We start from the raw sequence: 20,275 nt of genomic DNA, 5'->3' as shown, positions 1-20,275 counted from the left end.
GTCCTGCATAGAAGGTTTGGATGATCATCCAAGTAGTCAGTCCATGGGTTGGGCAATTTTTAACTAGAGATTTCATTCTTTCCCAAGCTTGAGCAACATGTTCATTATCCAATTGTTTAAAATTCATTATGCTACTCCTCAAAGATATAATTTTAGCAGGGGGATAATATCTACCAATAAAAGCATCCTTGCATTTAGTCCATGAATCAATACTATTCTTAGGCAGAGATAGCAAACAATCTTTAGCTCTTCCTCTTAATGAGAAAGGGAACAATTTTAATTTTATAATGTCACCATCTACATCTTTATATTTTTGCATTTCACATAGTTCAACAAAATTATTGAGATGGGCAGCAGCATCATCAGAACTAACACCAGAAAATTGCTCTCTCATGACAAGATTAAGTAAAGCAGGGTTAATTTCAAAGAATTCTGCTGTAGTAGCAGAGGTGGAGCAATAGGTGTGCATAAGAAATCATTATTATTTGTGCTAGTGAAGTCACACAACTTAGTATTTTCAGGGGTGGCCATTTTAGCAATAGTAAATAAAGCAAACTAGATAAAGTAAATGCAAGTAAACTAATTTTTTTGTGTTTTTGATATGGCAAACAAGACATTAAATAAAGTAAAGCTAGCAACTAATTTTTTTGTGTTTTGATATAATGCAGCAAACAAAGTAATAAATAAAATAAAGCAAGACAAAAACAAAGTAAAGAGATTGAGAAGTGGAGACTCCCCTTGCAGCGTGTCTTGATCTCCCGAGCAACGGCGCCAGAAAAAGAGCTTGATGGCGTGTATTTCACACGTTCGTTGGGCAACCCCAAGAGGAAGGTATGATGCACACAGCAAGCAAGTTTTCCCTCGAGAAAGAAACCAAGGTTTATCGAACCAGGAGGAGCCAAGAAGCACGTTGAAGGTTGATGGCGGCGGGATGTAGTGCGGCGCAACACCGGAGATTCGGCGCCAACGTGGAACCTGCACAACACAACCAAAGTACTTTGCCCCAACGAAACGGTGAGGTTGTCAATCTCACCGGCTTGCTGTAACAAAGGATTAACCGTATTGTGTGGAAGATGATTGTTTGCAGAGAAAATAGTAAAAACAAGTATTGCAAGCAGATTTGTATTTCAAGTATTAAAGAATGGACCGGGGTCCACGAGTTCACTAGAGGTGTCTCTCCCATAAGATAAAAGCATGTTGGGTGAACAAATTACGGTCGGGCAATTGACAAATAGAGAGGGCATAACAATGCACATACATGACATGATAAGTATAGTGAGATTTAATTGGGCATTACGACAAAGTACATAGACCGCCATCCAACCGCATCTATGCCTAAAAAGTCCACCTTCAGGGTTATCATCCGAACCCCTCCAAGCATTAAGTTGCTAACAACAGACAATTGCATTAAGTATGGTGCGTAATGTAATCAACAACTACATCCTCGGACATAGCGCCAATGTTTTATCCCTAGTGGCAACAAGCACAACACAACCTTAGAACTTTCTCGTCATCGTCCCGTGTGTCAATGCGGGCATGAACCCACTATCGAGCATAAGTACTCCCTCTTGGAGTTAAAAGTAAAAACTTGGCCAGAGCCTCTACTAGAAACGGAGAGCATGCAAGATCATAAACAACACATGTATAATAACTTGATAATTAACATGACATAGTATTCTCTATCCATCGGATCCCGACAAACACAACATATAGAATTACGGATAGATGATCTTGATCATGTTAGGCAGCTCACAAGATCCAACAATGATAGCACAATGGGGAGAAGACAACCATCTAGCTACTCGCTATGGACCCATAGTCCAGGGGTAGACTACTCACTCATCACTCCGGAGGCGACCATGGCGGCGTAGAGTCCTCCGGGAGATGATTCCCCTCTCCGGCAGGGTGCCGGAGGCGATCTCCTGGATCCCCCGAGATGGGATCGGCGGCGACGGAGTCTCAGTAAGGTTTTCCGTATCGTGGCTCTCGGTACTGGGGGTTTCGTCACGGAGGCTATTTGTAGGCGGAAGGGCAAGTCAAGAGGCGGCACAGGAGGGTCGAAGGGGTGGCCACACCATAGGGCGGCGCGGCCAGGGCCTGGGCCGCGCCGGCCTATGGTCTGGGTGGCCTGTGGCCCCCCTCTGGTCCTTCTCGGGTGTTCTGGATGCTTCCTGGCAAAATAGGAGCCTGGGCGTTGATTTCGTCCGATTCCGAGAATATTTCGTTACTAGGATTTCGAAACCAAAAACAGCGAGAAAACAGGAACTGGCACTTCGGCATCTTGTTAATAGGTTAGTTCCAGAAAATGCACGAATATGACATAAAGTGTGCATAAAACATGTAGGTATCATCAATAATATGGCATAGAACATAAGAAATTATCGATACGTCGGAGACGTATCATCAACCATTTCTTGCACTAGAGGAAAAGTAACCAACATTGAAACTTGAACAGTCAAGTGACACTACAATCCAATAATATAGTAGCATACCATAAGCTCACAACAATCCATCAAGTAAATCTTCACAAGGATACCACAAGTAGCATAGTAGCATACCATAAGCTCACAAGAATCCATCATTTTCTTCACAAGGATACCACAGTAGCATACCATAGTAGCATTTCATGCATTTAAATGAACCAAGTAGCATCAAAACCAACCAAATGTCCAACTAGCAAGCAATACCAAGTGAGCAAGTCTTCATTACCTTGTACAGGTTCGGACAAGGATTTATAGAACAAGTACAGAGAGGCAGAGGCGAGAGGCATAGACAATTTCTATAAGCATATAGAACACTCCAATTTCTATAAGCATAGACAATTTCATTGTCACATCTTTCTATAAGCATCACTAGCAGCAGCAAGCAATGCATATGAACACCATATACAGGTACGGTTCAGAACAATTTCATTGTCACATTGTACAGAGTTAGAACAACATATAGAACACTCCAATAAGCATCACTAGCAGCAGCAGCAATGCATATGAACACCATATGAAGCAAAACGATTAGGGGCAATGCATCCAGAGCAACAGCAGCAATACATCCAGAGCGAGCATTTCGTCGAGCACGTTGTGCTCGCGCGGGGGAGGAAGAGGGAGGGGAGGGGAGGAAGAGGGAGGGAGCTCACCGACGACAACAACAGTTGTGGAGGAGCTCACCGACGACGACGGCAAGGGTGGAGGTCACGGCGGCTCCTCCACCTTGACGCGACGGTGGCCCCTCCTCGCGGCGGCCCCTCCTCGCCGTAGCGGCAGCTTGTGCTGCAGGTGGCGGGGATGGGAGGAGCGTGGCGGCAGGCGGCCCTCGCGTAGGAAGGCGGCGGCGACGGCGACGGCGATGGCGACGACCATGGCGGCGCGCGGTGAGGAGAGGGAGAGGGGAGAGGCGCGCGGTACGGATCAGAGGTGAACAGGGCGTGGGCGGGGGAGGGCACGGGATGATATAGCTAATTTCCCTTAGTTCTGTGGCGCACCGAACAAGTGCGCCACGGTAATCAACTACTTCTGTGGCGCACCAAAGCAAGTGCGCCACAGAAACAGTAATTTCTGTGGCGCAGCGCGCCGCGTGCGCCACAGAAATACGTACACTGATAATTGGGGATGACAGGTTGTGGGGTCCGCCAAGTTTTTGTGGCGCATGGTCGGCTGCTGCGCCACAAAATTAAGCTGTTTCTGTGGCGCACCTTGCCTGGTGCGCCACAAAACAAATTTCTGTGGCGCATATATTCTGGTGCGCCACAGAACTAAGGTCCGCCTATAAGGGTTTTCCTACTAGTGTGACCCCTAGGTCTGGTGCGCTAGGCCGGATTTCCTGGTTTGCGTTATCCTGGGTCATGGGCTGAATCCGGTGGACGGATCGGGATGGAGGCGCATGTCTGATATCGTGTAAGAGCATGTCTAAACAGACCCCCTAAATTTCTGTCCCATATAACACGAGTAGAGGGTCATGTATTCGATTTCGATAGGCCGAAAACTCATCCGAGTTAGCAGACTCCATAACCCTAGACTGTAAAAGAGCATATTCCTAGAATATGCCAAATTTTTTTTTTCTTTTTTCCTCTTCTTCCTCTTCTCCTTCTTTCTCCTCCAGCCCCACTGCCCCTGCCAGTGCCCCGCCCCGGCCGGTCGCCGCCCCCCGCCGCTGCCCCTGCCCGCCGCCACCGGCCGGCCGCCGACCCCGCCGCCGCCCACGCTCGCCACGGCACCCGTCGCCACCGCCCACCACGGCCTCCGCCAGCCACCGGCCGTGGGCCGGCCGCCCCCGCCCTCCATGGCCCCCGTCCCCACCACCCGCCACGGCCCCCGCCCGCCACCTGCCGTGGGCCGGCCACCCCCGCCCGCCACAGCCTTGGCCACGGCAGCCTCCGCCCGCCACGGCCACCACCGCCCGCGAGAAGACCTGCAGGCACTGCAGCACAGCAGCCACGGACGCGCGGCGGCAACCACGAACGCGCGGTGGTGCGCGGAGGTGGTCGCACGTTTCTCTAGCGGGGCTCCATGGCGGAAGCAGTTGCGATTTGGTGAAAATTCAGAGCGCCACAAGTAAGGGGCTGGCCCTGTATTCAGCCTCCCACCCTGTACTTGTAGGGGGCGAGGAGCCGCCCCGTAGTCAAAACTGTAAAAAATCGATATGGGGAGCTGATTTACGGGATCTGCTAGACGGCCGGGTAAAGCTCTACCCCGTATATCGACGGTTATTTTATGGGGTTGGGCCTTTTAAGGGGTCTGTTAGACATGCTCTAACAGTCCTGAATTGTCTCGAGAAAAAACTCCTGATCGTGAAGCGGATCGTACTACGAACGTATACGGAGACAGAGATTTACTCAATTAAGGACTCTCCTTCTTTGGGCAAACAATCGTTGGGTATACTTAATTTGGATTTGGAAGATGAATACATTGCCGAGCTGGAGTCAAATTAGCCTGACCTGTCTTCTTTATAAGCGGAGGGCGTACGCCAGAGATACCTCCGACGACGACCGCGTGCATCCAGGATTGTTGTATTCAAGGACGACCAGCAATGGTGTGCAGCGGCACAGAAGTCGCCGACGGTAGCAGAGGCGGCGCCCCTGGTCTCGATCATGGTCAGTCAAGGCACGACGTTCTGCACTCCTTGCCGTTGCTCGTCTTCGAACACCAGCCCACTCAGACAGAGACGACCCGCGCACATGAAGACGATGGCGACGATGGTGTTCGCGAGATGATCATGTTTAGCATCTCGGAAGAGAGAACATACACAGGAGAGGCGAGACCCGCGATGCTATCGCCTGAGGACAAGATGTGTTCCGCCACCCCGCAGGGCTGGACCTTAATCACGCAGGACGCTCCGCCGTGGCAAGCATGGCTGTGGCACCCGCTCACCGGGGAGACGATACCGCTCCCGCCGATCCAAGACGACCACTACATCCCCACCAACAGCTCCTGCCTCCTGACCCACAGCTCCGCCGCTCACCCCGACTGCGCCGTCGTCGTGCTCGACGTCTGCGACCCAAACATGTGGTTCTGCCGGATCAACGGAGGGAGCAGCAGGGCATGGGGGCAGCACACGTACGACGTTGGCGAGTACATTCTCCCGGACAAGGACGACGACTCCACCCCCACCAAGAAGATCATCCCCAACGTCGTCGCCGCGCTGGGAGGGAAGCTGCACTTCGTCTTCTCGGAATCAAACAAGAAATACGAGATGGGCGTTGTTGACCTGGATTTCAGCACTCCTTCTCCTACCGCCGAGCTCCGCACACTCGAGGGGGTCGACGCAGCTACCAGCTTCCCCGAAGGCATGTGTTCCGGCGTGCCCTGGCTGCTGGAGTCCGAGGGGGAGCTGTTCCAAGTTAGCGTCTGCTTCCGGGAGTTCGACGCCCACGACGTCGGCGCCGTGCTTGTCCACAGGATGGATTTCGACGGCGACCGTGGTGGTCGCTGGCGCAGGGTGCACGACATTGGAGACAGGGTGTTCTTGTTGCCTCACGATGGCAATGCGGTTTCTTGCTCTGCAAGCGCGTGCAGCCTGCAAGGGAACCGCGTCTACTTCATGAAGAACTTCGTACAGGACGATGGGAATCTCTGCATCTACGACCTCAAGGACCAGGTGATGAAGATTGTTGCTGTTCATGAACGAGAACTGACTCTTGCACGCGTGAAACCTTATTGGATTGTACCGCCTGTCTAATGCGACCGCAGATTTCATAGTATTGCTAGACTTCAGATTAATTATTCTGGAGGGTGAATTTTTTGTTCATGTGCCTGGTTACAATCTGTTGCAACTCCTCCCAAGCTTAATGTAATAAGTTAGAAAAAGATAGGCTCTCATGTCCAAAAAAAAAGCTAGGCGCTTCAGTTTTTTTCTTGCTAGTTTCTTTCCTCAAATGATGTTTTTTTCTATATAAATGAGTATTTTCAGTCTATTTATACAAAAGATGCTTGTGTTACAAATGTCATTCACGATGGTTCGAGCAAAGTATAATGTTTATTTCGATGCTTAGTTTACAAGTTAGTCGAGTTTTGCACCAAGAGAACATGAGAACACATCGGACCAACAAGCGTGTAGATTTTTTGTGAAAGGGAGAACACCTTCATCAAAAGGTAGTAGCATAGTTGCACAATATAGAAACGTGATAAACTCTATGGGAAAATCGTCACATCGAAATCACCTGCTTGGTTCTTCCTTCTGCAAGTCAGCTGTAGAGGTTTGATGAGAAACTCGGCCATCTCAGAGTCGACGCTATCATGCACATGCAGTGCAGACCATTTGTGGTGTACCCATGCAAATGACTCTGACGACGACTCCAACATTGACAACGCATGCTGTTGTTGTGGGAGCCTTACAACAACACCCTGTGGCAAGGACAACGGTAACTACGGCCCCTACGATAAATTCTACGAGGCCAAATGTAGACCAGCACCACCTTAGGCTCCCGTTGTCAAGTCACATATCACACCTCTACCTGCGGGGCCACTCATGATGCAGTTCATCTTCTATATGCGAATGAACCGGTTATGCTAACTACGAGAAAGAAACAATGTATTTACTCCGTTGGTCCTGCTAAATATACCTCTCTTAAGAAACAAGAAATACAAATTTAGTCATAGCTTAATAAGTTTGGCTAATTAAATAAATATATACAAGAAAATATCACCATTTACAATAATATTGAAGAAATACATATTTTATGGTGGATATACTGATGTTGACTTGATATTGTATATGTAAATTTTCTTTTGCACATATATAGAACTTGGTCAAACTTAAAAACATTGAATTTTGCTCAATTTATATGGTTTTTTAAATGGAAGGGGTATGTTGCTAACATCTTCTGCAGCTACTTTACTACTACATCAAAATTAAACGACCATCAAAAATGTGTCATCCTCGCATCGCCCGACGGGCGCGCCAAGGCTCGTGTTCACCGTAGCATACTTCAAAGAGGAAAGGGTGGCCGCATAAGGAGTGGAGATATAGCAAAGTGGAGGATCAAGGCGTTTTATTCGAGAGGGGCGAATGCTCTGATGTTTCTTTTTGAATAAATTACGGAAGGCCATAATTCGAATGGAGCATTTTCTTCGTTGTAAATCTTCAAATGTAGACCTAATTTTAATGCATTTTGGGGAGAACATTTGGTGTTACTGTCCCGGTAAACTGATTTAGCATGGAGAGTGCAGCACGAAGATAATCGAAGAAGAAAAAAGTTTAAGCACAATCGGCCAGGCCAAGTAAACCGTAGCGGCACTAAAAAATAGAAGTGAAAAGAAATGGCAGCCTACCCCAACACAAACAGGACGCCAGAAGTTTGAAAAAAAAAACAGGACGCCAAGCGGATCGCCTCTCACGACACAACATATGAGACGGTAGGGGACGCTACTGTGCATCACGCGTGCGCCACCGGGACGAGTGGCGCCGCCGTCGTCCCAGAGCATGCCGGCGAGATCTATACTTTACCATGAACGACGAAACAAACCACATCATCTGATCATCAGTAACAAAATTGATTACACAGTATCCTCAATCAACACGTCGCCTTCTAAGCTCTACCTTATCTTTGATCGTACTACTCGATGGTAATAACGGAATGGCGAATCAACGGCATGACGTACGGCCGTACGGGGCCCGGGCACGATCGCCTCAGCCGCGCCCTCCTCCTCCTCCGGCGGCGTTGGTGAAGAAGGAGAGCAGGTCGAACGAGGTGCCGGCGCCACCGGCCACCTGGACGTCCTCCTCCAGGAACAGCTGCTCCTCGGGCACCCGGAACGCGCCGTGCGCGCATGCGAGCGCGGCGCCGACGGCGACCGCGGAGAAGACGATGGTGCCCACGGAGGTGAGGAACACGACGAACGCGGACGCGGCCAGGAGCCCGCCCAGCGTCTCCCTGTCGGAGAAGGTGCGCCCGAACGCGGCGAGCGGGGCCGCGTCGGCGGGGCGCAGCAGGTAGAGCACGCACCAGGCGGCCAGGAGCGCGGCGAGGGCGGCGAGCGCGAACGGGTGCGCCAGGAGGGAGGCGGCGAGGGAGAGCGCGACGAGGAGGGAGTAGTTGACGCGGAAGTAGGCCAGGTTCCTGCGCGCGCGGGCCGCGGCGTCGGCGAGGGTGTCCGGGCGGGAGAGCGCCGCGCGGTCGAGCAGCTCCGCCCAGGGCCGGGCGCCCGAGAGGGAGCGCTTCGCGGAGTCGAAGAGGCGGCCGAGGTAGGCGCGCTGGTCGGCGGCGGAGGAGGTGGTGTCCGGAACGGGGATGACGATGGTGGTGGTGGTGGTGGTGGCGGTCGCCGCCGGGAGGACGGAGACGGGGAGGAGCGGTGGAGATACCGCGGCCATGGTGCTGCTGGTGGCGCGGTGCGGTTGACACGGCCACACACACACGGGGAGGCAAGAATGTTTAGGAACGAAGGAAGGCGCGCATTTCCCTCTGTTTATCAGCAAATTTCAACGGCCAGCCTCGCGTTTCTCTCTCTCCCTCCTAATTTGAGCTGAACTGGCGTCTGGCTATATTATGATGAATTTTACAAAAACTTTGCGCGATGAATTTGCAAAGGTCAAAATCAAGAGAGCTGGGTGCCGGGCGGAGTCATCCCCCACATGTATTTCACATCACATAACATCATCGAGCTATCAGCCAGAATTACGGGGTTTATGTTAGAGCATGTCTAGCAGGCCCCTTATATTTCTGCCCCGTATCTGGCTGCTTTTTCGCCCCGTATCGAAAAGTTGGCAACGAAAGAGCCATTCCGTCTAGCAGAACCCGTATTTCGCCCCGTATTTTCAAAAATAAAAACCCCGGGAAGTTCGATTTCAATGATCATACTACGGATTTCATTGATCATACTACGGATTTCATTGATTCTACATCCGGAATGCGCGATCCTACTCGGGAGGTCGACTAGGTACGAGTCCGCCTCCGCCTCCGCCTCCCGCAACTCCGCCTCCTTCGCGGCGGCGATGGCCGCCGCCACCTCTTCCTCGACCGCCCTCTTCCTCTTGGCGTCGTCCTTCGTGAACCTGCCGTAGCTCCTTCAACAAGTCGTGGGCCTCCTCGTCATCGCCGGCGAGCGGAGCTCTTCTAGCGCTGGTGCTCCCGCTGCTCCAAGCCTCCTTCGCCCAGCGGCGGCGCTCCCAGTCGGCGCGCCACTCGTCGAACTTGAGCCCGCTCATCGGCTTCATCGGCGGATCCTCGATGAACCAGCATTTCCGGGAAGTCGATTAGCTTTTCCGGGACGGACGCGGCGCCGTTGTACTTGCAGGCCGCGCGACGGCTGCCGGCGGCGGATCTCTTGCATTGCCGCCGCCACGCTTCCTCGACGGTGTCCGGCGAGCGGGATCGCTTCGATCCGCTCGCCGGCGAGGCCCTACCGCCGCGGCGGGAGTCCATCCTAGCTTGGGGGTGGAATGCGGCGCGGGGAGCGGCTAATTGCTCGCCGGAGCAGGAGGAGGAGGCGGCGGCGCGCGGCGGAGCAAGGGTTGCGAGTGAGGGGTTAACCCCTCACTCGCACCTTCGCCCACTATATGTACGGGGCGAAGGGGCCGATTTCCTGGGCCCCGTATTCCGCCGAAACGGGGCGGCCCGAATACGGGGCCTGCTAGACGGCCCGAACCGCGCCTGCCCCGTATGTCGCCGGAATTTTACGGGGTGGGCGGGTTATACGGGGCCTGTTAGACATGCTCTTAGCGTGTCATTCTGTACCTGACTGTATTTTCCTGTTGTAACAGCTAGACCAAATCTTCTGATTCAGTTAGCTTAGCGATAGCACTAACCCCACTTCTGTTGTACAAGAACTGCACGTCCTGCACGATCTCGAGCTTGTACTATATAACCATGAGCAATACAATGAGAAGCACTACAGAGTGTATCTAAAATTTTCTCTCTCGTGTTCTAGTGTTCTACAGTTTACTTAACGCAAAATATGAAACTCGTGCATGAGGCAGCAAAACATTTGGGAGTTGGAACCAGCACAAACACATACACCAGAAAGGTTTCATGATTAAGAAACAGACCTAATATAGTTGCAACATTCCCTTGCCATGGCAAGTGTTGTACCAAATCACTAGACCACACAAGTACTCCAGCGTTCATAGACACTGCCAATAACCCGACAAGTCTCACTGACACCAGTTTCTCCTTGAATAGGCAATGGACAAGACATTAAGAAATCTGAAGTTCCAATGCGCCCACAGGCCATACGATGCACGTCTAGAAGGTGGTTCCGTTCCATCCGAAGTCCGAGCGCTGCATACCGTAAGAAGGGATTTAGAATTCATATGATCACCATCTACGGAAAGGAAGCGACTGCGGACGCTAGCACTCTGACAACCGTAAATTCAGACAACAGATGGACATTTACATGAGCTACTCTTGATGCAAAGCGTGCAAACATTGAGCATGTTCTTGTGCACGGTGGGCCTAACAAACAGCAGAATCGCAATGAGAAGTTGAACATGACGATGTCTAATGAACACCCATGAACGAATGAGCAGATCAGTCAGCACAGGAAATAATGTCTGCTTGCTTGCCTTTGAGTCGTGGAACTTGAGGAAGAAGCGGGACTTGGGGATGGACAGCTTCGACTCAAGGATGGATGCAATGCCGGCACTCAGCTTCTTGTTGACATCAGGGTTCAGCCCTCCGATGGAAACCAGCTCACCATAGGCTGCAGGCTCCTGGGTACCGCCGAACGCCATGGGCACTGAACCCTTGAGAACAACCATCACATACTGTGGGATGATGGAGAGCAGTCAAGTTAGTATCTGAATGATAAAGCTAATGAGGAATAACTTCTGTATACCCAACTACTTGATCAGCTCAAAACCAGAAACTGCTCCTGTCTAATTTTCAGTAGTGTCTGACATGCGCAGTAATATCGGATCTCTAAATCTATACAGCCATGACACACAACTAAGAACTTCGTTACGATTGGTTTAGGCATAAAAAATATAACCAGACAAGTAATATTCATCTTAAATACTCCTGCATATTTACAACAGAAAAGCTGAGAAACATGAAGCCATTTAGAACAATTAAAAACAGAGTATGTCTGATTGCAACAAAAGCAGCAATCGGTGCCAATTTTACTCTATTGAAGTGCTGCTACACTTACAAACTAACTTAATTACAATTAGCTCTACAAAATAGTACTCCACTATATTTAGAACAGAAAAACTGACAAATATAAAACCATTTAGAACACACAAAAATAGAGTACATATTAATGTACTGCTAGTCTGCTACACTTACAAACAATTAACTTAAGCACAATCAGCTCTCTAAAATAGTACTACACTATATTTAGAACAGAACAGCTGAGAAATATGGAAGTGATCTCTTGCTATTCAGTAAAACTGCAAGCAAATAAAGTTCTTAACTTGCAGGTGTGACATCTCTGGCACCTAGAAGCATCTAGAGTAACACATGTGATGCCCATATTTCCAAAAAAGAGATATGGTACTGCGGTTTTTTATAAGAAATGGGGTCCTAAATTAGCAATTATGAGATACACACAAAAACAGCTATATCTTGTATATATGTCTACACTGGAAAAATAAACACAGAAAGTCAGCATGTATATCCAGAAATATTACAGATATTGCTTCCAAAGCCAAAATCTCGAAAAAATATCAAACTGCATACAGAAACATGTTCATTCTAGCTTTGCTATAGATAATAGACATAACCTCCTAATCAACTCATATGGGACAAGCAAACTGGAACGTATGAATGCTTCAAAATTCCCTTTTGAGAAACACAAACATACACCGCCTGAGTTTCAAGACTTTGTATGCTATGTTTATTAAAAAAAAATCTATAAACAATTCAAGGCGTCGATCATGTTCGTTATCTAATCTGTTTTGCAGGAAAGGCAAGTGGTTTTGTTTCATCTCCTTGCGAAGTAAGTTGCCCATCCATTTTAAGTTTCAGTATATTCCTGCCACATCAAGTGCATCAAACACCCTTGAGTCTTACTATCATACTGGCACTAAGAGATGTGGAAAGGTAGCTGATTGAGGAACATATCCAGAAACAGAAAACTAAATCAACGATTGGAAGAAATCAAGGCCTTGATTTCACTCTTCTAAAGGTTCCTGTCTAGTTCACGCACACACTACTCGCAACTATCAAGTTTTCAGTTTCGTGTATGCTAATTGATTAATAACAAGAACTACAAAGTTATTTTGTGAAGGAAGTTCAACAAGATTCTGATGCTTCTATGTGTGGTCTACATTCAGAAAGAAACAAATGACCATCAGAAATATAGTCCTGAACTGGACAATTCCAACCTTGACCTCGTCATAAACACGGGAATGTCAAATACTAACCTACAAATAAAATCCCCATACTGTTAATTTCAACAGTCGCAAGACAAAGATCTTCCTGGAACTACCGCGGGGGCAAGGAAACACGAGCAATTCGCCGACAGGAAAGAAGGGGGAAGGGGGGACGAAACCCTAGCACAGATGCACCCCAAAACCTAACGGATTCAGCTGGAGTACAATCCAAGAAAAGAAGCGGCCACTCCTAAATGTATCCCCAAGGAATTAAGGACGCCGCTAGAAGAAAGAAGCTGCCTAGGCGAGATGCCAATCGAAAGGGGGGAAGAACGGGATAGAGAGAGGGAGAGCATACGGCCTCCGGCTTGCCGATGATGGCGGCGACGGTGCTGGAGGCGTCGGCGAGGATGGCGGAGGTGTCCACGCCATCCAGGTTCACGTTCGTCGACACGTTCAGGCACGGCATCTTCCTCCTCTTCTCCTGCTCGCTCTCTCTCGGCGCCGATGAGTTGCAACGGAGACCTCGCTTGACCCTGATGAGTGATGAGGAAGAGAAAAACCCTGACCACTCGTCGACTCTATATGCGATTCTACGCAATCGATTTAATTAATGCCTGATAAACTGGAATTTACAATAGTACCCATCATATGGATTTTATGATAGCGACATTATCTTCACGTTTTTCACGATTTTTGTGTGTGGTTGTAGAAACATTTTCTTTTGTGATTCAGATATATTTTCTTGGCATCTAAAGAAGATAGTACTCCCCCAATCCATACGACTTCACTTTATCTAGATACATCTAGATAAAGTGGAGTCATTTAATTGAAATTAGAGAGAGTATATAGTTTCGGCGGTACCTATGGCTTCAGTCAGCTTAGAAATAATTTTTTCTCGGTCGGTGTTTTATCTTTTGCACTTGCACTGAAGTTTGAACACTGGAGTTCTCGGAGGTGACTTAGAAATAGTTACTAGTACTACAGACTAGGATCAGACTGGGATATAAGCATTTCCACATGAGAAAACTATGACTTTGGCTAATAACTCCAAAACCCTGTACTGATTACAATGAAGAAAATGAAATATAATAATAATAAAAAGATACAGGAAGAGCAAAAAGTAAAATAAAAAAAACAACAGCACTTTCATTTCTTGCACAAGATATACAGAACCGCTAAACCAACTTTTTGTAGCACTTGCAAGGTACAACAGCTCTTATAACCAAATAATAGGATGCTTCTATGGTTAGGCGCTGTCTACACGAGAACTACATTTCACTGGATTCACAATTTAGCTCCTCCGTGACAAGCCTAGAGAGGAAATGAATTTGCAACTTCCACTAGATCTATATATACATGTAATTGCTTTTGACTGTACAAGAAAATCAATGGTTATTTTTCTGTCTCCATCTTCTTTCTTATCCATCTATCTAGGGTCACACTGTGTCATGTAACTCAGTATCTGAGAAGATCAAATTCCAGGGTCCACCTTTGCTCCCTAACCTGCAGCAGAAAATTAGTCGTCAAGGTTTATCCTGTTCCAACCTCTATGAGAAGGGCAATGGAAACCTCGATAATCTACACTACCTCCACAACCCCGCAACTGCCCGCAAACTCATGAAAAGAACGAGACCAGCCCAGACGCCCCCGAGGCCGAACTCAGGAGCGACCACAAGTAGGAATGCAGATGAGACTGCTCCTGCGAAGAACTGAGCAATGCAGATGCCAAAAACTTGTCAGGATGTTAGCATTGAGGTTCATTAATTAATGATGGCAAGATGGAAACGGAGTGGAAACACATATCCAGACCATGGAGTACGCGGCATATGCGAAGTCCGATACACCGTAGTACAGCCCATCGACCACAAAAGCAATGGCATTTATTGGCTGAGAAATGGCGACAAACTGCAAGGTTTCATATCAGTGGAGTGATGTCACGGCCCATCTACTACCCAAGGCCCTGGCGGTGAAGAGGCGAGCTGCCAGACGACAAGAGGTCAAGCAAGCCCACCTAGAAGCGAAGGGCAGGGCCCAAGACGAAGTGCAGCGAAGGAAGTAGTCGGTCTCAAGTAACTGACGCCGTCGTGGACGAAGGAGATCATTGAGGATTATCTGTCTAAACCGAACCGAGCAGTGCTCGTCTCTTTTCTCTCCCCTTCCGATGAACTAGTAGTTCATCAGGATTCCATCCTTCTAGCGCGACGCTGGAGCTTGTAATTCGGTTGAATTGATATCTTCTGTATCCTGTGAGAGATCTAGCGCCACATATGGTACCAGAGCCGTCGTCCTGCGACACGCTTCTTCCCTAAAATCCCCCCCCAAAAAAATCCACAGAAAAGTTTCCCTAGTCGTCGATCTGCTCGATCCGGCTCAAATCTCTATCCCTCACCCGCAACCAGGCGAGGCGAAGTATCAGATAGTGAGCAGCTGGGCTCCCGTGAAAAAATCCCCTCTCATCTTCGAGATCACGGTGGCGGAGCAGATCTCAAAATCTGAGGCGGCGCTGGTGGCGGTAGAAAACACTCGACGACGGTTGACCCTAGCTCCAGGCGCGGGAGTGTGGGAGCAAGCTGACGACGTCCTAATGGAGAAGGACCTTGCGGAGCTCAAGGCCCAGGGGGCGCTGGTGGCCGAATCAATCAAGGCCATGAACGACACCTTGCGCGGCCTGTCGACATGGATGCCGCACGTGGACTCCTCCATCACCACCATCCAGAAGTCCATCGACGCGGTGGCGAACCGCGTCACAGCGCTGGAGGCGGCGCGGTCCCCTCACGATGACCAGACGCCTCGGCCCGACGGGCACCGCCAGAGAAACAACACCCAGGGCCCTGATTCGGATGCCATTCGTGCACCGTCTCACGCCCTGGTCAAGGGTATGCAAAAAAATTCCCATACCCCAGTTCATTTTGAGAGCGGTGACCACTCTGGGAAGGATGATTACAATGAGGACAATGGCTACACTCACAATTCTGCCTCTAGATATAGGAACTACTCACGCATGCCAAAAACCGATTTTCCACGTTTTGATGGAGAAAACCCCAAGTGGTGGAAAACCGTTTGCGAAAAATACTTTCACACATATGAGGTAGATAGGAATTCTTGGGCCAGTTTTGCTACCATGCATTTCCATGGCAATGCTGCTCTTTGGCTCACAAATTATGAAGAAATAAATGAGATAGAAACTTGGGAGGAACTTGTCGTAGCTGTGCATACCAAATTTGGGAAAAACAAGCATATCAAGCATTTAGAAGCATTAGAGAGGTGGAAACAGAAAGGTACAGTAGAAGCATACTATCAAGGTTTTGAGAGTCTTAGACACAAAGTGCTGTTGCATAATAAACATTACGATGAAGCTTTTTTTGTAACCAAGTTTGTAGTTGGTTTAAAAACTGAAATTCAAAAAGCAATTCGATTACACTGTCCTAGAACAGTTGATGCTGCGTTATCCCTTGCTGAAACACAGGAAGAGATGTTGGAGGAAGGCCGTCAAGCAAATAGTGGACGATTCAAGCCAGAATACACCAGATCATCTTTCAGAAATGGGCATGCAAACAAAGGAATTTTGTCACAGTCGGGTGAAGAGCAGAAGAAGATAGAGGACAAGCCCCCTTGGTCTGACCAGCTCAAGTCCCTGAAGGCACAACGCAGAGCTCGTGGTGAGTGCTTCAAGTGCGGGGATAAGTATCAGCCTGGACACAAATGTGCAAAGACAGTTTCTCTAAATGTTGTAGAGGAATTACTGGAATTGCTGCAACTTCAGTCGTCCTCTGAAGAGGAGAATGAGGGAGATACATCTGGCGATGAAACACTCATGAAAATCTCTTACTGTGCATCAGTGGGCACAGCTGCCAAGAAGACAATCAGAATGCAAGCTTCAATCAATGGCAAACAAGTGCTTATCCTTGTGGATTCAGGAAGCACAGGCAGCTTCATCTCGCAGAAGACTGTGGAACAACTACAGCTAAAAACTGAACCTGTGTCAGCGGTGCAAGTCATGGTAGCTGATGGGGCAAAATTGCCGTGTGCCACAGCTGTGCCTGATGTCATCTGGCACTGTCAAAACAATGTGTTCTCCTCCACGCTAAGAGTTTTCGACTTGCAAGGTTATGACGTGATCCTCGGCATGGACTGGCTAGAAGCGTGCGGAGACATGTGGGTGAGCTGGGAACGTAAGACCCTACGTTTCAAACACAACAACAAACGCATCACATTGCGTGGGATCAAGAATAGAACTGACAATTGCGAGCAAATCACTGGCAGTCAGCTACACAAGTTGTTGCAAGCGGGGAAACTGGCACAAGTGATCCAACTCTGTCCGGTCACGGAACAAAAGCAGTCAGAGCACATACCAGATCTCATTGCTCGAGTGCTTGTCGATTTCGAACACTGCTTTGGGGACCCTCAGGAGTTACCACCCCATCGCGACTGCGACCATAGGATTCACCTCCAACCAGGCGTCAAACCTGTAAGTGCCCGACCATACAGGTATACACCACAACAGAAGGATGAAATCGAGAAACAAATTAGAGAAATGTTGAAGAAAGGTATAATCAAGCTCAGCCACAGCCCATTTGCATCTCCAGTACTGCTCGTCAAGAAGAAAGATGGGTGCTGGCGTTTCTGCGTGGATTATCGCCAGCTCAACGCAGTTACAGTACCTGACAAGTACCCTATGCCCATTGTTGAGGAGCTACTAGACGAACTCGCAGGTGCGACCATGTTCACCAAGCTGGACTTGCGGTCGGGATACCATCAGATAAGAATGGCAGAGGAGGATGAAATCAAAACAGCCTTCCGCACCCACAACGGGCACTTCGAGTTCCGTGTCATGCCATTCGGATTGTCGACAGCACCAGCGACATTCCAAGCTGCGATGAATAACATCTTCGCAGCCCAGATTCGCAAATCAGTACTTGTATTTGTCGACGACATCCTTGTATACAGCAAAACACCTGAAGAGCATGCTCATCATCTGGTGACAGTATTTGAGATACTGGAACAACATAAATTGTATCTTAAACGTAGCAAATGCACCTTCGCGCAGCCGTCTCTTGAATACCTGGGTCATATAATTAGCAAATCAGGGGTGGCAACTGATCCAGCCAAGGTCGAAGCCGTGAAGCATTGGCCGAAACCGACAAATTCCAAGCAATTAAGAGGATTTCTCGGTCTAGCGGGATACTACAGGAAATTCATCCGCAATTTTGGCGCAATCTCTCGCCCTCTAACAAATTTGCTCAAGAAGAATGTCCAATTCATCTGGACGACCTACGAGCAGGAATCTTTTGTGGCGCTGAAGAACGCCCTCGTTGCGGCACCAGTCCTAACGCTCCCTGACTTCCGCCGTGAGTTTGTGCTGGAAACGGACGCCTGCGACAAAGGCATCGGTGCTGTGTTGATGCAGCAAGGACACCCTGTGGCGTTTCTCAGCAAATCCCTGGGGCCCAAGAACCAGACACTCTCGACATACGACAAGGAGTGCCTCGCCATCCTGTTGGCAATCGATCGTTGGCGTGCCTATCTCCAACACCGTCCCTTTGTCATTCGTACTGACCATCGTAGCCTTGTGCACCTGGGAGACCACCGCATCGCAACACCAATTCAGCAAAAAGCATACTTCAAACTGATGGGATTTCAGTATCAGGTGATCTACAAAAAAGGGGTAGAGAACCGCGCCGCAGATGCGCTCTCAAGGCGTCCTGCAACGGAAGCATGTGCTGCTCTATCCACGGTCAGGCCAGCTTGGATCGAAATAGTAACTGATGGCTACGCCAATGATCCCAAGGCAATTCAATTGCTGACCGAGCTAGCCCTCAAATCCCCCAATGATAAAGGCTATTCCTTGCACCAGGGTGTGATCAGGTATAAGGGACGCGTATGGCTCGGCTCTCACACCGCGGCTCACCAGGCCGTGCTCCAGGCCTTACACAATAGCGGACTGGGAGGCCACTCTGGCAGTCTTGTCACTTACCAGAAAATCAAACACCTGTTCCACTGGCCAAACATGCGCCGAGACATAGAAACATTTGTACAACATTGTGAGATATGTCAGCAAGCAAAGACAGAGCATTGCAAGTTGCCAGGATTGCTGAAGCCTCTTCCGATTCCTCCGGAGGCATGGCACACGATCAGCCTCGACTTCATCGAAGGGCTGCCTAGTTCCTACCACTATGACACCATCCTGGTCGTCATCGACAAGCTGACGAAGTATGGGCACTTTATCCCGCTCAAGCACCCCTTCTCTGCCAACTCCATTGCTCGACTGTTCCTCGACAACGTGTACCGTCTTCATGGGCTTCCGAAGGTAATTATCTCAGACAGAGATAAAGTATTTACGAGCACATTTTGGCAGCAGCTATTTAAACTGGCAGATACAACTCTCAATCTCAGTTCCTCATACCACCCGCAAACTGATGGGCAGACTGAGCGCCTCAACCAATGCCTCGAAACTTACCTCCGATGCCTGGTACATGCAAATCCACACAAATGGTCAGCCTGGCTACCACAAGCTGAGTATTGGTACAACACCAATTTCCATTCTGCTTTGGGTCGATCACCCTTTGAGGCTCTGTATGGTCACAAACCACGGCACTTTGGCATTCAGAATTCGTTGCAACCAGCAGTGTCTGATGTGGATCATTGGCTGCATGAAAGACAAGCACTTCTTCCCATTTTTAAGCAGCACCTGGAACGCGCGCAGCAGCGCATGTGCTCGCAGGCAGACAAGAAGAGAACAGAACGCCAGTTCCTGGTGGGTGACTTTGTCTACCTGAAACTGCAGCCGTACATTCAGACCTCAGTGGCGAAACGCTCCTCCCAAAAACTCAGCTTCCGCTACTTTGGACCATTCAAAGTTCTCAAACGTGTTGGATCAGTCGCGTACAAATTACAACTTCCAGCTGATGCCAAGATCCACCCGGTCGTTCATGTTTCGCAACTGAAGCAAGCTGTGAAAGCCTCTGACTCGGTGAGTTCCACCCTGCCATCACACTCAATTCACACTTTTCTTGCAGTGCAGCCGTGCATGGTCCTCGCAGAACGCTTCATCAAGCGCGGCAATAAGATGGTGCCTCAAGTGAAGCTAAGCTGGTCTGGACTGCCTCAGACATGTGCAACCTGGGAACACTTGTTTGCCGTCGTCGACCTGTTCCCAGCGGCACCAGCTTGGGGGCAAGCTGGTTCTTCAGGGGGAGGCATTGTCACGGCCCATCTACTACCCAAGGCCCTGGCGGTGAAGAGGCGAGCTGCCAGACGACAAGAGGTCAAGCAAGCCCACCTAGAAGCGAAGGGCAGGGCCCAAGACGAAGTGCAGCGAAGGAAGTAGTCGGTCTCAAGTAACTGACGCCGTCGTGGACGAAGGAGATCATTGAGGATTATCTGTCTAAACCGAACCGAGCAGTGCTCGTCTCTTTTCTCTCCCCTTCCGATGAACTAGTAGTTCATCAGGATTCCATCCTTCTAGCGCGACGCTGGAGCTTGTAATTCGGTTGAATTGATATCTTCTGTATCCTGTGAGAGATCTAGC

The 20,275-nt window shown here is 49.2% G+C and overlaps 3 protein-coding genes across 5 annotated transcripts in view; 1 reads left to right on the top strand and 2 right to left on the bottom strand.

Annotated features, from left to right (window-relative positions):
* The first annotated feature begins 5,022 nt into the window (after window positions 1-5,022).
* Window positions 5,023-6,171, top strand: LOC124656448. The gene has a single exon (XM_047195191.1). The coding sequence runs from the start codon at window positions 5,023-5,025 to the stop codon at window positions 6,169-6,171; it is 1,149 nt and encodes a 382-aa protein (XP_047051147.1).
* A 4,275-nt stretch (window positions 6,172-10,446) lies between these two features.
* On the bottom strand, window positions 10,447-13,238 carry LOC124652546 (macrophage migration inhibitory factor homolog). 2 transcript variants are annotated; one of them, XM_047191577.1, is made up of 3 exons: window positions 13,103-13,238; window positions 10,996-11,196; window positions 10,447-10,711 (listed from the first exon to the last, which is right to left on the bottom strand). In XM_047191577.1, the coding sequence occupies exons 1-3, from the start codon at window positions 13,211-13,213 to the stop codon at window positions 10,676-10,678; spliced, it is 348 nt and encodes a 115-aa protein (XP_047047533.1). In that variant the 5' UTR covers window positions 13,214-13,238; the 3' UTR covers window positions 10,447-10,675. The 2 variants fall into 2 exon arrangements, with proteins under 2 accessions (XP_047047533.1, XP_047047534.1); XM_047191578.1 differs by lacking the exon at window positions 10,447-10,711 and adding an exon at window positions 10,817-10,885.
* Window positions 13,239-14,058: 820 nt separating this feature from the next.
* LOC124652545 (protein DETOXIFICATION 44, chloroplastic-like) overlaps window positions 14,059-20,275 on the bottom strand; it is a 9,828-nt gene continuing 3,611 nt past the window's right edge. For both annotated transcript variants that reach the window (XM_047191575.1, XM_047191576.1), the window contains 3 exons: window positions 14,557-14,652; window positions 14,335-14,456; window positions 14,059-14,250 (listed from right to left, as the gene is read on the bottom strand). In XM_047191575.1, the coding sequence (XP_047047531.1) occupies window positions 14,184-14,250; window positions 14,335-14,456; window positions 14,557-14,652 (285 nt within the window). In that variant the 3' untranslated portion in view covers window positions 14,059-14,183. The remainder of the gene's footprint in view (window positions 14,251-14,334; window positions 14,457-14,556; window positions 14,653-20,275) is intronic.

Source organism: Lolium rigidum, chromosome 5 (assembly GCF_022539505.1).
Source record: "Lolium rigidum isolate FL_2022 chromosome 5, APGP_CSIRO_Lrig_0.1, whole genome shotgun sequence".
Taxonomy (NCBI): domain Eukaryota; kingdom Viridiplantae; phylum Streptophyta; class Magnoliopsida; order Poales; family Poaceae; genus Lolium; species Lolium rigidum.
The sequence above is the reverse complement of the archived record's forward strand: the minus strand, read 5'-3'. Positions and strand labels throughout refer to the sequence as shown.